The sequence below is a fragment of the Daktulosphaira vitifoliae genome, unplaced genomic scaffold (assembly GCF_025091365.1).
Source record: "Daktulosphaira vitifoliae isolate Bord-2020 unplaced genomic scaffold, ASM2509136v1 Scaffold_5, whole genome shotgun sequence".
Taxonomy (NCBI): domain Eukaryota; kingdom Metazoa; phylum Arthropoda; class Insecta; order Hemiptera; family Phylloxeridae; genus Daktulosphaira; species Daktulosphaira vitifoliae.
Window position 1 is genome coordinate 5,574,869 of NW_026099576.1, and position 18,607 is coordinate 5,593,475.

The 18,607-nt window shown below is 24.9% G+C and overlaps 2 protein-coding genes across 13 annotated transcripts in view; one reads left to right on the forward strand and one right to left on the reverse strand.

The window, feature by feature from the left end:
• LOC126907389 (venom protease-like) overlaps positions 1 to 9,000 on the reverse strand; it is a 13,931-nt gene extending 4,931 nt beyond the window's left edge. For 3 of the 11 annotated variants that reach the window (XR_007704500.1, XM_050688630.1, XM_050688626.1), the window contains exons 1-7: positions 5,424 to 5,454; positions 4,536 to 4,628; positions 3,993 to 4,277; positions 3,770 to 3,920; positions 3,534 to 3,700; positions 3,279 to 3,380; positions 3,070 to 3,212 (exon numbers count right to left, since the gene is read on the reverse strand). Coding sequence is in view for 7 of the 11 variants with exons in the window: in XM_050688630.1 (XP_050544587.1) it covers positions 3,070 to 3,212; positions 3,279 to 3,380; positions 3,534 to 3,700; positions 3,770 to 3,920; positions 3,993 to 4,277; positions 4,536 to 4,628; positions 5,424 to 5,439 (957 nt within the window). In the remaining 4 variants the exon portion in view is untranslated. Of the gene's footprint in view, positions 1 to 266; positions 510 to 787; positions 1,025 to 1,954; positions 2,491 to 3,069; positions 3,213 to 3,278; positions 3,381 to 3,533; positions 3,701 to 3,769; positions 3,921 to 3,992; positions 4,278 to 4,535; positions 4,629 to 5,423; positions 5,455 to 5,697; positions 5,841 to 8,833 lie in introns of those variants that run through there. The other 8 variants (XR_007704497.1, XM_050688629.1, XR_007704498.1 and 5 more) reach the window with 7 other exon arrangements.
• Positions 7,880 to 15,671, forward strand: LOC126907380 (venom protease-like). Of its 2 annotated transcripts, none has more exons than XM_050688610.1 (7): positions 7,880 to 8,126; positions 10,151 to 10,525; positions 10,587 to 10,737; positions 12,205 to 12,371; positions 12,430 to 12,531; positions 12,590 to 12,738; positions 15,203 to 15,671. In XM_050688610.1, the coding sequence occupies exons 1-7, from the start codon at positions 8,015 to 8,017 to the stop codon at positions 15,356 to 15,358; spliced, it is 1,212 nt and encodes a 403-aa protein (XP_050544567.1). In that variant the 5' UTR covers positions 7,880 to 8,014; the 3' UTR covers positions 15,359 to 15,671. The 2 variants fall into 2 exon arrangements, with proteins under 2 accessions (XP_050544567.1, XP_050544568.1); XM_050688611.1 differs by lacking the exon at positions 7,880 to 8,126 and adding an exon at positions 9,103 to 9,450 and having other exon boundaries at positions 15,203 to 15,668.
• Positions 15,672 to 18,607: the final 2,936 nt, after the last annotated feature.

The following is an 18,607-nucleotide window of genomic DNA, read 5'->3' on the forward strand; positions in this document are numbered from 1 at the left end:
AGAATTTTTCCCGTGGGGGCAGTTGCCCCCATTGTTCCGGCGCCTATGGATTTTAATCACTGTCAGATATCATCTATACTTGTCCATCTATGCCACCTCCATACTGTGCCGTGACCCCACTGTGCTACCGTTTTTACGTTTAAAGGAGATGAAAAATTAAGCATTTGCAAGACGCGAACACTATGAATCAATGAGCACCACTATCGGTTCTTTGAATATGTAACGAATGGTAATAAGAGCATAGGTATGTTAATTGTACACATATATATTTACATAAATTATCATTTTATTCTCTTAATTACATAATTTGAAATAACTGTAATAAAGTGTACGTTTATGAAGTGTTTTAGTGCATTCCCAATTATAAAATTTAAATTAAAGTTGTCTGTTTTGTTGTCAGGAACTACGATCCTATTATTGTTCAATTGCATTTCGTATCAATGTTTTAGATGCACAACACTGTGTTTCCGAATTCTGACATTTGAATACACTTGTAATCTCAGCGTTTCCTAGGTAAATATTTGATTTCTTAATTATATTCTTATTGATCACTTTTTAAATATAAATTCAAAGTTATTTCCAGTGGCGCAACTTGAGAGTTTTTACGGAATGTAACTCCCCCCAAAAATAACTTGTAACGATTGAATATTTTAACAGTCATAACCATTTTTTGTTCATTCGAGTTATCTTAAATACCGATTCAGAGTAAAACATTAAAAATAAGTAATCTCTCTTTCAAAATTATTATTTGGTAGCGCCACTGATTATATCTAAAAATCAAACTCACTAAAACACATAAAAGACAAGTATGGAAAAATGCACGGACCAGGACAAATTGAACGATCATCTATGGTCGCGTTATATGCCGAAGAGTTTCTATTTAAAATAATCAAATTTTCGTGTTTTGCGAATGTTTCTTTGGGTACACAGCATTTAAGGTTATTCGTACATATTTCAGATACATTTAAAAAAGCTTCACAATACTCGATAATTCTTTCGGCTACGCAAACACCAGGACATGTACCTATTATGTAAATTATATTGCTTTTTAGTCATTTATTAGATTCATTAAAATTAGTAAATTGATAAATGGTCTACGATTGCTGTGTTCACTTTGAAACGCGGTTAACTTCAAATTAACAAGTCTTAACTCTAATGTCAGATAATATTTAGAAGTGACTTAATAAAAAAATTAAAAAATATTCACATATTTATTGGATGTTTAATTTCTCACCTTTATTACTATTTGACAAATGTACTATGAATATCAACAAAACCAAACATCGAATATTTGCCATAACAAAATAAGATTATATTATTCTTATACTATTGTTAACAAATTTAAAACCTAAATGTAACTATTGTTACAAAAAAGGATTCCTATAATATATTATTACACTTTTAATATTTAAATGAATAATTAGTTATTTTTTAATAACTACATTTTTCAAAACCATTTTCTATCAAAAATGACAGTAAATTAATTTGAAAGTCTTAGAAAAATGAATACACAAAAACAATATTCCACAATTAGAATGCAACTGAATGTTGAAAACTAATGTAAAGATAAAAGTTATAATATCAATGTTTTACTTTCATAGTCAAAGGTTAAACTGATACAGTTTATAGGAATTACAAGTCAATCACATGATTAAAACCATAGTTCATTAAAATATTAATTATTATTTTATTTTCCAATGATCAATTTTTTAATGTAATAATTAAAAAACACTGTTCTATTAGTTATTTTTAATTTAATTCAATGTTTTTATTTTAAAAATAAATAAATCTATTAAAATAATTATAATCTATGATTTTGTTGAAAGAAGAATGTTTAAAATGAGTTTTAATGGATAATTTAGTTATTTTTATATAAATTCAATATCAGTATCTAATTAAAAATATTTGTCTACATTGGGTTATACAAAAATAACTATTTTTATTCATATTTCAATATATTTGTTAAAATACAAGGTTAGTTACATACAAATATAAAAATTTAATAAAAAAAAAATTCTACATTATATGTATATATATATATTAAAATTAAATAATGGAATTAAAAAAAAAAAAATTGTTAAATAAAATAGAAAATAGAAATAGTAAGTTAAAATACTGTTCAGTATATGAGTATCAACATGGTTATTTTCCTGGATAAAATAACTAATCATTAGAGTAAGTGCTGAAATATCTAAATTTCACTCAGACATTCCAGTGTCAAAAGTTTTTCTATGTTGTAGCTTACATGAAACTTTTTATAAATAGAAAGTATAAGATCAAAAAATCATGTAGTTTGATAATTTAAATAGTTTTACCAAATTGTCCATTTCAACTATTGTTCATATTTTCTATAATCCATTCTATAAAATGAGATACTCTAGTGTATACTCCAGGAAATTCTGGTTCTGCACATCTAAAACCAAATGATACAACACCAAGCAAGTAATATTGTTTTCCATTAGGCCACATCATTGGACCACCTGAATCACCCTAAATGTCAAAAGTATTATAAAATATGATTTTTCTTTTTTAATTATATAATTATAATTTAAATATAAGTATTATAAATCCATACAAATAAAAAAAATTAATATAGAGTAACAAAATTTCTATAGAACTGATCTGTTATATAATTATATTTCTATATAATTATAGTAGTTTGAAAGTTTAAAAAACTTTCTATTAAATTAAAATTTATTCAGAAGTTCTGAATTAATCACACTTCAATAATAAATATAGAATACTTTTAGGAATATTCAAATTTTTTGTTATATTGAAATGATTTTGGGAAGAATTCTATTTATTTGATCACAAATAAATATTCTTAAATAGGTAAATTTAAAATAAGTAATCTTTTATAAAAAAAGTGGATAAGTTGATTTTTTAAATTTTCTTTTTGTAAACCAATTTTTGAGGTTATGAAATTTTGAACAGAGGGTTTCAATAGATAAATAATAAACTGTTTAATAGATTTTAAAAAGATTACAAAAAAAATAATTACTTCATAGAACTTAAACTTTCGTAGATATTTATTCACATTAAAAACAAAAAAAGTGTTAGTCATTATACCTGACAAGAGTCAGCTTCACCCGTTCCTGCACATAATACCGAGTCATCTATAACAGCACTATGTCCTGTATAAGAACGATTACATCTAGCATTGTCGATAATTGGTACTGCAGCTGACATAAGTGCAGTGCTAGTTGGGCCATCTAAAAATTACATTTTGATTTATTATTTTGTTTTCTTGATAACTCAACTTCTACTAATGGCCTTACAAAATGCTGTGGTTCCCCATCCCGCAATGAAAGGTACATATTTTACAAATTTGTTTGCTCTTATTGTTGGAGTTATTGGTAAACAAATAGGTTGAATGTGTTCTAAAAATTGAAAATTCTATGAAATTATAATTAATCATCAAATAAAAGTGTAGATTAAAATAATAAATTTTAAGTGAAAACAAATATATATTTAATATAACTGATTATATACGTTTAAAACGATATAAACTTCAGTTTGTTTATAAAGCTTACTGTTGAATTGTACAGAATGATCTAATTTCAACAGAGCTATGTCATTAGCGTGAGTTTTTGAATTGTAGGATTGGTGAGTTATAATTTTTTGGATTGGAATATCTATCGGTTCGGCTTTGTCGTCGGTATTGGGATCCAAATCTAGTTCACCTAGTCGCGCAACAGATCTTATAAAAATAAAACACTTCATAAGTTTCATTTCAGTAAATATTGATATAAATATCATTAATATTTACACTTCTACTGGTCCAATCTTAACTAAACAATGAGCAGCTGTAACTACGTATCTATCAGAAATCAATGAACCACCACATCTCCACTGGGGAGTTTCTGTTTTAGGCTGATTGAGTCCATGATATCCTAGAGCAACCATCCATGGCCAATCATCTAAAATTATCAAAATTAGAAATAAGAACTACTAAAAAAAGTAAAGAACATTATTAAATTATTGTAACAAACCTAACTCAGCAGGCCATCCACCAACAATTTTATTGACATTACCATATGAAACACCACATGTACTTTGAGAGGGTAACTTTGAAGAAGTCACTGAACCACCAAATGATACAGGATTCCTTGGACAGCAAACTTTTGGATCTCTGCCTTCATTTCCACACATAGAACTCCGAAGAAAGGCTATAGCTGTATTATTCTTTCTATTGTTTTGAAGTATAGATAACAATGCTGGGCATTGTTTAATATTGAGACAAATACCATTTTCATTATTCGGGTTGATACAAGAATCTATAAAAATGAATAACAGTTCTAAGTTAAACTTACTTTAACTAAAAAAATTTTATCATCTAATTTTTTTTATTTGATTATTCATGCCAATTTTATGTGAATATAATTTTTTTATACTATAAAATATTAAATAAAAATGAGCTGAAAATATTCTTAATAATAGTTACAAATGTAAAACTAAAAACCACTTAAATTATACATTTGTATTTTAATGCTTAACATTTCATGTCATTCTAGTATAGTATGACATTTACTTACTTTGATTATTTGATTGAGCTAATACTGTATTTATCATGAACAATAATGTAAGTAAACATCTTGTGTTTCCCATTGTAACATTAAATAATAGAACTATGAACATTAAAACAAATGGTTGTTAAAAATATGTATAATTAAGTTAATGATAAAAAAAATTTGTTCTAACAAGTTAATTGTAATAAATTATGAATAATTAGATTTTAACTCTAATAACTAGTCTAAATTATTTTTACATACTCAATATTGATAAGATTTTTTAATAAAATTGCTTAAATATTTTAAGTGGTATATTTTAATATTTTGTGAGGTACATTTAACATTAATGAGATTTAACAAAATAACATTATATTTAATATTTTAAAAGGGAACAAACATAATTAAAAAAAAATGTTCTATCGCTACGCTCACGATTTCGATATTTCTATAGGCAACTTTATATATATATACAGAATAAACAAAATTCGGTAAGACACTCATTTTCTTAGACTACTGAGAATTCTTATAAAAAGAAAATTTATTAGGTTTAAATAACTTTCCAATACTACGTAGCTAACACTATGCTTTTTTTCTTCAAAAAAAAAAAAAAAACTTAAATTTTCATTTTTTTTAATGATAATCCCTATTTTTAATTTGATCTATGACAGGTTAAAATTTTAAATTATTTTTTTTTATAAACAATAAAAAATATTAACAAAGTTAAATATTCGCTAAGCAAATTTTAGAAACGCACTCGTTAAAACTGGACACCATAATACGAAATATTTAACATTTTATTATTAAGTGGTAACACATGGTAACAGCATTAATTGAAGAGTGAATGTGTCAAACGTTCTATGTGCCAAAGGCCACAATCTTGTATGTGTTTCAAATATCAATTAAATTTTTTACTTGTACAAAATTGCATTCATAGATGGTGTTCGATATGTGAGACATGCCCATGTTACCATTGTTTTTTGTTTTCTGAACAAATATGTTTTTGGCACATAGAACGTTTGACACATTCACTCTTCAATTATCTATTTGTATATCTCCAACTGCATTTTCGAATAGACTATGTGTAAAAAATACTTTTAAGTGACAACAAAATTTCTAAAATCACATATCGATCGTATTTACATCAATTTGGTTTTTGTGGACATCTAATGAAATAAACAGTACATACTTTTCAAAGGGGAGTAAATGTCTAAATTTTTGTTTATTTCATAGTGTTGAACTGAAAAAAAATTATTTCTTTGATTAGCTGTATTGGTCTCTAATATAATTTCGTATATTTTTAAATATTTGATAAATATTTTTCTTCTTAAATTTACTTACTATAGTAAGAAATTTAATCAATTATTTTTATAAATATAATTGATTAATTGAAATATTGTAGCTTTGTCATTATTTTAAATATATTTTAGGCCTTTTAGCAAAAATGTCCGCAGAATTTGTTTATAAAATAATTTTTTAAAGATTTAGTTTTATTGTACGCTCAACTAACCCAATGTTGGAGTGGGCGAGAGATGATTAACTTTGCTTTTTCAGAAGCCTCGCCATAAGCACGATTAGTTTATATACGTTTATTGTGTTTTTTAGGGTAGGAAAGAAATACAATTAACATCCTTCAAAATATTATTATAATAAGTCATTTAGTCATCATAGAATACAAATTATAAATAAAAGATTTTTCGCTAGTGTTATTTATAAAGTTAGGTGTCTATAAATTTAATATATAAAAACCAAATTTACATGTCATTAATCTATAAGAACAATGCTACTGGTATTCATAATATAACTTTATAAAAGAAAAATTTTTTTGTAAAATTTTATTAGACGCAACGATTATGAAGAATCAGATTTAGGTAGTCAAGAGGTGTGTGGTCTGGTACTTACAATAGTCCGGTTATTTTTTTCGTTTGAATTACTAAAGTATTATTATAAACCAAGAATCGCCACGAGAAGAGGGTTTAATTGACTCATTCAAATTACGTTTTAATGGCTTTTATATATTCATTTTTTGGCGGATATTTTAAAAGATCCTGATTTACTAAATGATCCCCTTTCAAAAAAATTATCGCCGTTGAGCTCAGAAATGATCATTTATTAAAAAAAAGAAATTAGTTACCAATAATGTCGAAACTATATTAAAATATATATGTATTAAATTATATAAAGGATTTGTAGCCTTCAAATTTTTGAAAACGAGGTGTAGTACAGCAACAACTAAGCTAGGAACTCATGTGCCAATGTGCCCCCTTTTCAGAGATTAATATATAATCGGTTCCTTTTAAATGTAAGTTGGTCAAAAGATCAGTGTGAATTGCACATCTGTACTCCCGATTTTTGGGGCACTAGAAGGGGTATCGTACACAAATTTGCCGAGTTATTCCTCGTCATATTTATGTTTTATATGAAAAAATAAAATAATTAAATTAACAACAAAAACAATTTTTATTTTATTTTAATCCTACTTTATTATTAGAAATAACAATATATTGATTGTTAGTCATTTATATGTACATAAATAAATGATAACTTGTAACGAATAATTCACAAAATTTAAACTTTTTGTTCAGAAAATTTTTCAATTATATCGTCAAAATGTATGTTAAACGCATTTTTTACCAACTGAAAAATACATAAATAATAATTTTTAACAGAAATAATATAATTCAATGAGCATTATCGTATTGGGCAAAACCCATGAAGTGTTAAGAATAATTCAGGATTTACACTAGACAAATTTTAAACAACAACATAGTGTATCAATTATTCACAACGAGTTTTAATAAAAATGATTATGATTCATTATACATGTCGAAGTAATTCCATTTAAGACGAGTACCAACTTTAACTGATGATTTCAATCACATTTATTTTCAAATGAAACATTCAAAACCATTAGAATTTGATATAAAAACTAATAATTCATACAATTTATCTTAACCAGGTAAGGATTAACTTATAATAAAAATAAAATAATGAAATGAGATTTTATATACAAATATCTGATGGCACTCATTTCCGGTTTTATACAGGTTTAATAGAATGTTTATGAAAAATTATAAAAAATAAAACACTCAAGGTCAGAAACTTTTAACTTGATAAAGAGCTATAATTTAATTTTTAGTGATGGGCACTGTTGAATGGTATTGACTATCCAATATATTCGATAGCTTTTAAAAACTATTCGAATATAAACTACCGTATAATTTACTTAAGAGTTCGATAGTCAAAAGTCATGTAAATTTTATTAAAATAAGATATTTATAGTTCAACAACTAAATACCATGGAAAAACATTCGTTTCTGTCAATTTTATTCGAAAACAACAGAATAAATCGATAGTTTTAGACTATCGAATAGTTTAATAGTATTCGGTCGATAATACATATCACTATTAATTTTAAAGGACTGAATACCTAACCTATTCAATAAACAAGATTTTTGTGTTAACAAATTTAATTCAATAACGATTGGTATTTTAGAATTTATTCAATGCAGTTTTTGTATAATTTAATTGAAGATAAGTTAGGTTACTCTTTATTTTATTTATTAAATCTAATATCGTATTTCAATGTTAATAATGACACATCCACAACAATAAAAGGTACAATTTGTTTTTATGATTTGTCAACTTCATTGTAAATGAAAATTATTTATAAATAAATAGTTTTTCTTTGTTTTAAAAATTAATAATTAAATGTGCGTCATATAAATTTATAATTATATGTTTAAAAATTGTCTTCAATAAAATTATTGATTGATATAAGTATTTTTGAATAAATAGTTTTAAATATGATTTATAAATAAATATTTTTTTCCTCTTTAAGAATATATTCATTTTTTAAATGTAAATAATAAAATAATGAGGAGGGAAACTTAACACTTTTGATCCATTTTAACTTATTGATAAATTTAACGAATTATTTAATTTTGATAATATTTTCTTTGAGCTCTGACGCAAAGCTATGAATTATTTTGTATTATTCAGTTTATTCGCAAGAAAGATTTTTTAATTAAATTTGGTATTGTTTATGTTGTTACTATAAATTACTCTTATCATTTTATTACTTGCATTATTTCTATGTATATACACAAATAAAAACCATATTACAAATCCTGAATTTTTCTGACTTATTTCTTATGTTTCTATTATGAAAGTATGTTAATAATATCATTACCTAGTATTAATGACCGATTCCTACTTTTCTATTAACAGTAAAATTATAGTAATAATATAAAGTGTGTTCGAAATTAGGTTGCAGGTAACCAATATGATGTTTCAATATAATGATATTATACACATCTACTTACTTATAACATGAATACCTACAATTTGATATATCTAATTTATTATAAAATGTTCAATACTGTAAATAAATAAAAGTAAAAAATCTTGGCTCTTATGTTATTTTAAAACGGTGTTCTCTTATAAATTTTCAAACGTTTTTACAAAAAACCATAAGTTTACGACCGCACATTTCGAAACAACACTCTGTTATAGAATACAGTAAACTGAGGTTTTCACTTTATTGCATACATTCAACCATTTGCATATGATTTCATACCATCTCTCTTTTTAAATATTTTTATGTTCGCACTAGTACTATAATCAGATTATCATTAGGTGTCGTTCGATGAGGTTTTGTTACTTACATTTATAAAACAATATAGTTATCTATTAAAAATTAAATAGGAAAAATTTAACCGTAATACTTACAATTATTTAATTTATAGGTCATCAAGAAATAATGTCTTAATTAATGCTTAGATAATTGTTTATTATTGTAATTTATCATAGTATTATAATCAGATATTTTATTACCAATGCGTAAATTACAAAATATACTCTTTTAACATGAAAGTTATTTTTTGTGTGTATTTTTTTATATATTTTTTTGAAGAAGCAATACAAAAGCGGAATGAAAATGGTAAGTACGTTAAGGCTAAAATTCTAAATGAGATATATTTGTATTTATGTCAAGTATGTTTTTTATAAGGAAGCGCAAAATTATTGACAAATATAAATTTATGAATTTTTAATTTTTCATAGTAGTTCTTTTTCTGAAGAAAACAATAACTCATGTTGATATATTTTAATAATAAGTTTGTTAAGAACAACATAATTTTGTTCGCAAAGAGCATTGAAGTATCTAGGAGTTTAATTTGGGATTGTAAACCCCTTCCCATATCGTTGGAGCAATAAATGATTCTGTAGGTTTCATTCAAAAAAGTCACAAAAATAAGTTTTTTGGATTTCCATATATGTATAAATTTGTTTTGTTGTTTACTAAAATAAAACAATTCAATTTATTGTGAAGTTTTTTACTTGCACTTCAAAAACATTAATTTGTATGACACAATTGAAATTTTAATTTTTTCTTCATAATTTCTAATATTTACGTATCGGCTTTAGAAAAACATCCCTAGTTTTAATTGATGTTTACTTTCTGTATTTTTTACTAGAAACATTTGTATAATGTATTCGTGAGATTTTTAATATTTATTATTTTTGTATACTACTAGATGTATTAAAATATTTTTATAATAACATTGGCGTGTTATTTTATTTTTAATTAAGTTTTGTTTATTAAAAATAAAGTATTAATTTTATAAATTTTTTATTTTCAGCTTGTTTTACACCTAAAAATGAAACAGGAGAATGTATCAATATTAAAAGTTGTCCTACTTTATTTAATTTATTAAATAATAGATTAAATAATACAAGTATTATTTTACTACGAAATTCAACATGTGGTTACGAAAATAGAGATCCAAAAGTTTGCTGCCCAGTAATTATACAACCACCAAAAAATAGCAGTGTTCCAGACATTCACGGGAATAATATTGGTTCAATGACGACTTTAAAACCAAATAATTTAATACCACAACATTCTACCAGTAATTCAATGTTATTATTTCCAAATGCTACATTACAAACTATATGTGGTCGCACTGAAATACGTACTCATAATAGAATCGTTGGAGGAGTTCCTGCTTCTTTAGGTTAAGCTTAATTAAAAACGAATAAATTAAAAATACATTATTTCCTAATATTTTATTCTAGGCGATTGGCCATGGATTGTTGCCTTAGGATACCGTGATTTTGATAAACCAACATCGAGCCCACCTAAATGGATGTGCGGTGGTAGCTTAATCTCCCACAAATACGTTGTAACAGCTGCGCATTGTACAGTAAATATCGGCGAGAGAGAACTGTAAGTCGAAATCTCTTATAAAGTAAGCAAAAATCCAATATCTATTATACTGAAAATAATCAGTAATAATTAAAAATTCATATTTTTAAAAACTAATACAATGTTTATAAAATAAATTGTTTAATTTATAATTTTAATCATTATATACTTATACTAAGTAAAGTGACTATTGTAGTTAATAAAATGATTAATAATTAATCATTTTATTATTAATAATAATATTAACGAAGTAGATAGTATTACTATAATGCGATTTATTAAGAATACCACCAGTAATTTTTTTGGTTCAATAATGATTTTGCATAAAAATATACAGAGTAAAATTTGATTTATTTTTATGACCCATAATAAATGTCAAGATTATAAAAAAAAAAAAATTTCTGTGAGAAGTTTTTAGGTTAATTCTTGAAAGTTAGATAAGAGCGTATAATTCTTTTTAAACCATTTAATAATGAATAAATAAAATAAAGTTTTGACCGGTCGATAATCAATTTTGTACTATTACTTTTTTAATTATTATTATTTTAAGTTATAAGCGGAGAAATGCGTAAAGTAATATTCTTATCAGTATATTTTAGTAAAAATTGAGCGTCGCTTAACACTAATGCCAATCCTCGTCTTTTCTAAATCTTTAAATGCTAATAACTTAAAATGTAGTGTTATGAAACTGATTATCGACCAGTCAAAATTATATTTAATTCATTCTTAATTAAATGATGTAAATATAATAATAAATGAAATCATTTTAACTTTCGAAAGTTACCCTAAAAACTACTCTTAAAAAAAGTTTTTTTTTGTAATCAACATGTTATTTATTTATATAAATTATGGTGGATCGAAACAAGTCATTCATCAGAATTTTAATGAGAACTCTTAACTTTATTATATACATTAAATAAGACATTTTGTTAAAAATTTGAGATTTAAAAAAAAAAATTTTCTAGTATTCAACGTGTTTTTAGTACTTTTACCAAAATTAACCCCTCTTCAAAAAAAAAAACGGCTTCTGTTATTCAATTTTTGGTCAAATATTATGATTAGTATACCAAAAAAAGTCGAAAATTGATAGTGTGTATATCCTAATTAACGTCATTATATGGTATATTTCTAGAAGGTCTCAAGTAAGCTTGAAATTAAAAAAACAATTTTTATACAGTTGAGCTGATATTTATGCATATCATAAGAAGAAAAAAATTCTTCATTAATATTTAAAACATACCTTTTTTTACAAATAAAGCATAAGCTAAAATATATGATATTCTTGAAAATTTTAATAAAACGGTTGATCATTAAATATTTTTCAAATACGTTAGTTCATTAAACAATTCATTTATATTGTTTATAAAATTTTATGTTTTAATTTGAATATTTTAAAAATAATACATTTGTCATCAAACTCATCTAGTTAAATTACCAGTTTTGAGACGAGATATTTTAAATTATAATGAATAATTTTATTTATATTAGATCAGTGGTTCGATTAGGAGATTTGAATTTGGATCCCGAAGTCAATGATGGAGCTGATCCTATTAATGTTCCTATTGATGACATAATCCATCATGAATTGTACAATTCAAAATATTTTATTTACGACATTGCTTTATTAAAATTAAATAATTCTGTAGAATTTAACAGTAAATATTTTTTAATTTGAAAATAATCTTAAATAATTGATTTGATATTATTTTTTAGAATTTATTCAGCCTATTTGTTTACCAATCGACCCTAAAATAAGAGTTATGAATTTTATAAAAACTGTACCGTTTGTTGCTGGATGGGGGGCTACCGAATTTCGTAAGACATTAGAGATCCATATTTGTCTACACAAGCATTAATATCTTTATTGATTTAGGTGGCCCTTCGAGCAACGCGTTGCTTGAAACTCAAATACCTGTCGTTGAAAATGCTAGCTGTAAAACTGCTTACAAGAATAAAACAGCGATAATTGATGATAGAGTACTGTGTGCTGGATATAAAACTGAACCTAAAAACGCTTGTCAGGTAAGCTTATGAATTATATTTAATGTAAAATTACATTTTTAACTTCATATGATAAACTGTTATTTTATATGATATTTCAAAAGAGACTTTTTCAAATAATTTTCTTAATGTGTGTTATTAAATATCAATTAATTGAATTAATATAATATATTCATTCAATTAATCTCATTGCATCGTTGTCTAACACTATTAATTCTATATTATGGAGTTAATAGTAGTGTTAGGCAACGATAGAATTTCACATCCAGATATTTTTTGTATGTTGACGATATCGTCATTGTTATTATAATAAGTTCATTATTGCAAAAGTAAGTATTTTTTAATGGAAGATGGTACTTATGATAATTAACTGAGACAAAATTAACCCATTTTTTAATCGTACAGAATATAAAATACAATTAATTTAGAAACATGCATAATGTAGACTGCCACAAATTCTGAAATATACATTATGTTAACTACGACATATTAATTGATGGATTTTATACAAGCAGTAAATAACTTTTCAATGATTCAATGTTTTAAAAATTAATTATATCAGTATTGACGTAAAATAAAAAATATTTCATGCAAAAATTTAATACAATGCTAACTAGTAATAATACAAATTAATGATTTAACAATACAATTTTTTGGTCAATATCTTTAAAATTCATAGTGAAATTTAAACTTATAATTACTATACTCCAAAAGCCGTTTGCTGTTTAGCCAATCATAAGTTTATATTATATGTTTCACAATTTACCAAGTACTACTACTGTTAAGTACTTGATAAAATAAATCTTATTTTATGATAGTTGTTAAATTTTATTATTGTCAATAAATAGGCTAATTCCAAACTGTGATTAAACTCAGGTTATTTAAATATCTATAATCATTTCAACCAAATCAATCTACAGCACTAGTAAAATGTTTACAAGTATAGTTAAGATACGTAAAATATTTGTTCACAAAAATTGAGTAATGAAATTTGTAAAATATTTAGTTGTCCCAAATTTAATTAGCGCCGCAAGTGGTCCATTTGGCGATATTATTTTAATGGACAGTATTATAAAAGTATTATTTAATTATCGAATAGTTTACTATTTAAAACGTTTACCACAATTTGTCTTACATTACATGTAATTGTTGGAAAATCCGAAAACGATCTATTTCCTTTTTTATAAGCTTATCGCAGATTACATTCCTTTTAATACTGTAATAAGAAAAAAACTAGTACCTATTTCAAAACTTTAAAGTGCTAAAAAGTACTGACAATAATTATTTTTAAAAAATTTCAACAAAATGATTATAGGATACATTATAAATATGTTAAAATAATTTTCTAAATGACAACATACATATTTAATTAGCTTATAAAATAAAAAATTACCTAATTACGAAAATGACTGGTCGGTAACAACTTTTGACTCATTTAAACAGTTACAACTATTTTAAAATATAGAATGGAAATAAAGTGTGGTTTATATTATTTTTATCATTAAGCATTACCCTGACGCCCTTTTCCTCCATTCTATATTTTTAAAGGTTAAACTTCTGAAGTACACATTTTAAAGCAGTTATCGATCAATCATTTTCTTAATTAGATCGGTTTTAGATTTATATGTTAGTTAATTATGCATGTTGCCATAACACATTATGGATGAATAAAAACAATTTTTAATAATTAATAAGTCTAGAAATATATAAAATTAAAACCATGTATACCAAATACATTTTTTCTTAATATAATTATTATTTTAAGAGAAATTAAATGGCTATTATTAAAAAAGTAATCCTATATACAGGTTCCCACAAAGTTTTGACATTTTAAAAAAAATTTGATCTAGAAAATATTTTGCTTTATTCATTTTTTAAAATAATTTTTACAATTTTGGATTACCTTAGAATTTAGCATATTTTTTATTATTCGTCTCTTGTAAAAAAAAATTTTAAATAGTCATTTTTTAAGCACTTTTCTAACGAAAAATTTAGATGGGTCAATAATTTTTATAGGATAAATATTTATTCAACCCAACAATATTTTTTTATGATAAAACAGTTGAAAAATGACGATTTTGAAATTTCAATAAAAATTAAAAACTTTCGTCTTATTATTATTTATTAAAAACAAATAATAATAATAAATAGCAGTGGGGTCGCGATATAGTTGGGATAAGTAGATATCTGACAGTGATTAATATCACTATTATAAAAATCATAATAAAACCAATACCTTCTCAGCTTCGCATCGAAGTTAAAATGCACTTTTAATGTAGTTCAAAATTGTAAAAATTGTTAAAAAAAAAATGTAAAATATTTACTATGTAAATTATTATGTAAAAGTTATTAAAGATATCAAAACCTGTTAGGACACCTGTATTTATATATGTGTATTTAATTCATTTTTTTCAATAACAACGGCCTTACAGGCCATTGATTTAACACAGTCTAATTTATATAACATTCTAAAATTATTTTTTAGGGTGACTCTGGTGGTCCATTGATGTGGTCAATTGAAAATCAGTATTATTTGATTGGTGTTACTTCGTTTGGATATAAATGTGTAGAGCCAGGTTTCCCTGGTGTATTTACTAGAGTAACATACTATGTAGATTGGATAATAGGAAAAATGAAATAAATTAAAATATCTACAAAGAGTATTTGTTTGAAATTTATTTCAAAGTTTAAATACTAATTTTTATTTTTATTTTGTGGTACAGAATTTATATTCTTTAGCATTATAATTTGTGTAATTTTATATATTAATTCAAAATTTTTATTTTATAACTATTTTTCACTAGGATACGAATTAACACAAGAACTATCTTTATTATACAATGATTTTGAGAAAAACTAGTAAAAAGTTTACTAAAAATTTTAATTGTATAATTTATTTTAAGAGTTCTATTCTTTAAAAAAAATACCATTAAGTTTAAATTCTGTCAACATTTTCTTTAATTTAGGAAACTAAGGGAATTACATTAATNGTTCTATTCTTTAAAAAAAATACCATTAAGTTTAAATTCTGTCAACATTTTCTTTAATTTAGGAAACTAAGGGAATTACATTAATCACACTGTAGTCAAAAAATTTAAGGTCCCTACACATTTTTATAATAATAAAATAAATTAAAATTTTTTTCTTCACAAGAATATAACTCGAAATAATAGTTGTTGTAATTATAAATTAAATTTATAGTGAATTTTTTTTTTTTTAAATATAAAAATTTTGCAGTTTTTTATTGTTATAATTAGAATGTAAACGTTTTTTTTCAAAATAATTTAAAGCAATGTCCACGGTTGGTGCCCTTGAGCCCCTCTAACTTCAAATTTGCGAATTTTAAGTATTTAGCTCGTGTACTACATTGAAACAATACAAATAAAAATAAAACTCGGAGTGGTTAAATTTATTTCCCTCTTTATAAAAAAATATTCTATGTATTAAGTTGCGTACATCTCATACTGGTTTATAATGCATATTCCTTGCGCGCTATATGACATATATTTTCACACATAGATTAAATATACATTGTATACTTAATCTATGTGTTAAAATGCTTGTAACTAAATAGTACTTATCCTAAAGTTTTATGGACCCATCAAATTATTTTTTTAAAAGTTATAAATTATTGTTTTAAATTTAAAAAAAACTAAAGTAATCAATTTTTATTGAATAAAAAATATATTTTTAACGTAGTCAAAACTGTAAAAAAAAGTAATGCAAAATATTCACTAGATCATAAGTTATTATAGATATCAGAACATGGTGGGACACTACATATAACTACATTTTTAAATTGCTCCTTCCGTTAACGAAAGCTGGATCCCCGTGCCTGACTGAAATTACTAATATTATGTACTACTATGTAATGCGTATATAGCAAACAAACATTACATACATATTTCAACAATAGTATACAATGTATACCTACAATTATTGAAATTTAAAATATACTAATTCAAATATTAAATTTATAATAATGTTTATTAATTGACAGACACAATAGTCGATAATGAGAAACATTTCAAGATTGAGAGAAATTTGGTTTATTTTACTCATAGCCGAAATTATTTGATTATTTTTATCATAATAAGAATATCCACATTGTTTTCATTGCTTATCACTACTTTAATCTCGTTAAACAAAAATTTAATTTATATCGTGTTACAATGGATGCAATAAATATAATATTTTTATTGTACTATTTTAAGTTATTTATTATATATATTTTTATTACAGTGTCAAATATACAATAATATTAAAAGGCCATTTTTACGGTAACTTCATTTTGAAATATTTGTCTAAATTTCTAAACTTAAGGTGATTTTTTCAATACTTTAGTGATTTAGTTCAACTACATTAAAATTGGATTCTTTAAACATGTTGATCATCAAAACCAGTTTCACCATTAAGACAATCTAAAGTTCGAAATTTTTTTTTCATATTAAATTACATTACATACGCTTTAATTTAAGATATATAAAAAATATTCGTATTTCCGGAACATTTACTAAAGTTAAGTTGTAAAAGTTAATTTTTTGTGGAAAAGTTATCATTTTAAATCCCCCCTGTGGGCAGGTAAAGGGTCAGATATTCAAAAAATATATATCAAATGATAGGTAAATACCTAATGTATTTATAAAAAAATGTTTTGTTTCTATTCATCTATTTTTCAAAAAGTTGAAAAATGTCAAAATTACTGATTTTTAGAATTGTTTTTTTTGGGGGGATTTTCTATATCTACGAGGAACGAAGGAATTTTTTCAAATTTTTGAAGGTAATGTCTTCGACTAGATACGATTTGTGATCTTTTGACATTTTGTTCATCAAAATCGGTCCATTGAGAACTAAGAATAAGTGGTAACAGACACAAAAACATATCATAGTAAAATTAATATTTTCTCAGCTTCGCATCGAATAAATAATACAATGCGCACAATGATCATAGGTGACGATGCTATCAAAACTCTTGACACTAACGAAAAAGCTTTTGATGTGTGCGTTTATATACGTGTTTTCCGAAGCACATGAATATCGTACGGCCAGGCTTGTATTGAAAAATAATTTTGCCAAAGAAATAACATGCTTGCAAAAAGGTGTCTTTATTAGTGGTCGCAGTCAACTCAATAAATTAAATGTATTTTTAGACGAGAAGCAAATAATACGCGTTAGTGGCTGACTAAATAATTTGTTTATCGTGAGTTGTGACAAAAAAAAAATCCAACACTAGTACTGTTGAAGTCCAATTTAACTAACAAGTTATAAGTTAATTTTCGAATATGAGCACATAAAATTGCTACACGCTCAACCACAAGCGTTGTTATCGACTTTACGCGAAAAATACTGGGCATTGAACAGGCGAAACATTGCCATATTCACTGTAAACAAATGTGTCGCTTGTTTTCGATCGAAGCCGTACTTATACCATTCTATTATGAGTAATTTGCCGAGCTGACGCGTTGATGCGTTCGAACGTGCATTTTTTGCGACTGAAGTAGACTATACTGGGCTAATTATGATAAAAAGTGGATTTAGAAAAAACTCGCCGATGGTAAAGGCGTACATTTACTTATTTGTTTGTTTCTCTTCGAAAGCGGTCCTTTTGGAGCTAGTCGGTGATCTAAGGACGGATTAATTTCTAAGTGCTTTAAAAAGATTATGAGCCCACAAAAGACCAAGTAAATATATGTATTCAGATAACGCTACAAATATTGTCGTTGTTGATAGAAAGTTAAAGGAATTATTAGAACTGTTTAAATCCAAGGAACATGTAGAAACTGTGAACCACTGTTCTGCATCTCTGGGCTTCAAATGGTGTTTTATTCCCGCGTGCAGACCACATTTCAGCGACCTATGGGAAAGCTCCATGAAATTAGATAAAAAACTG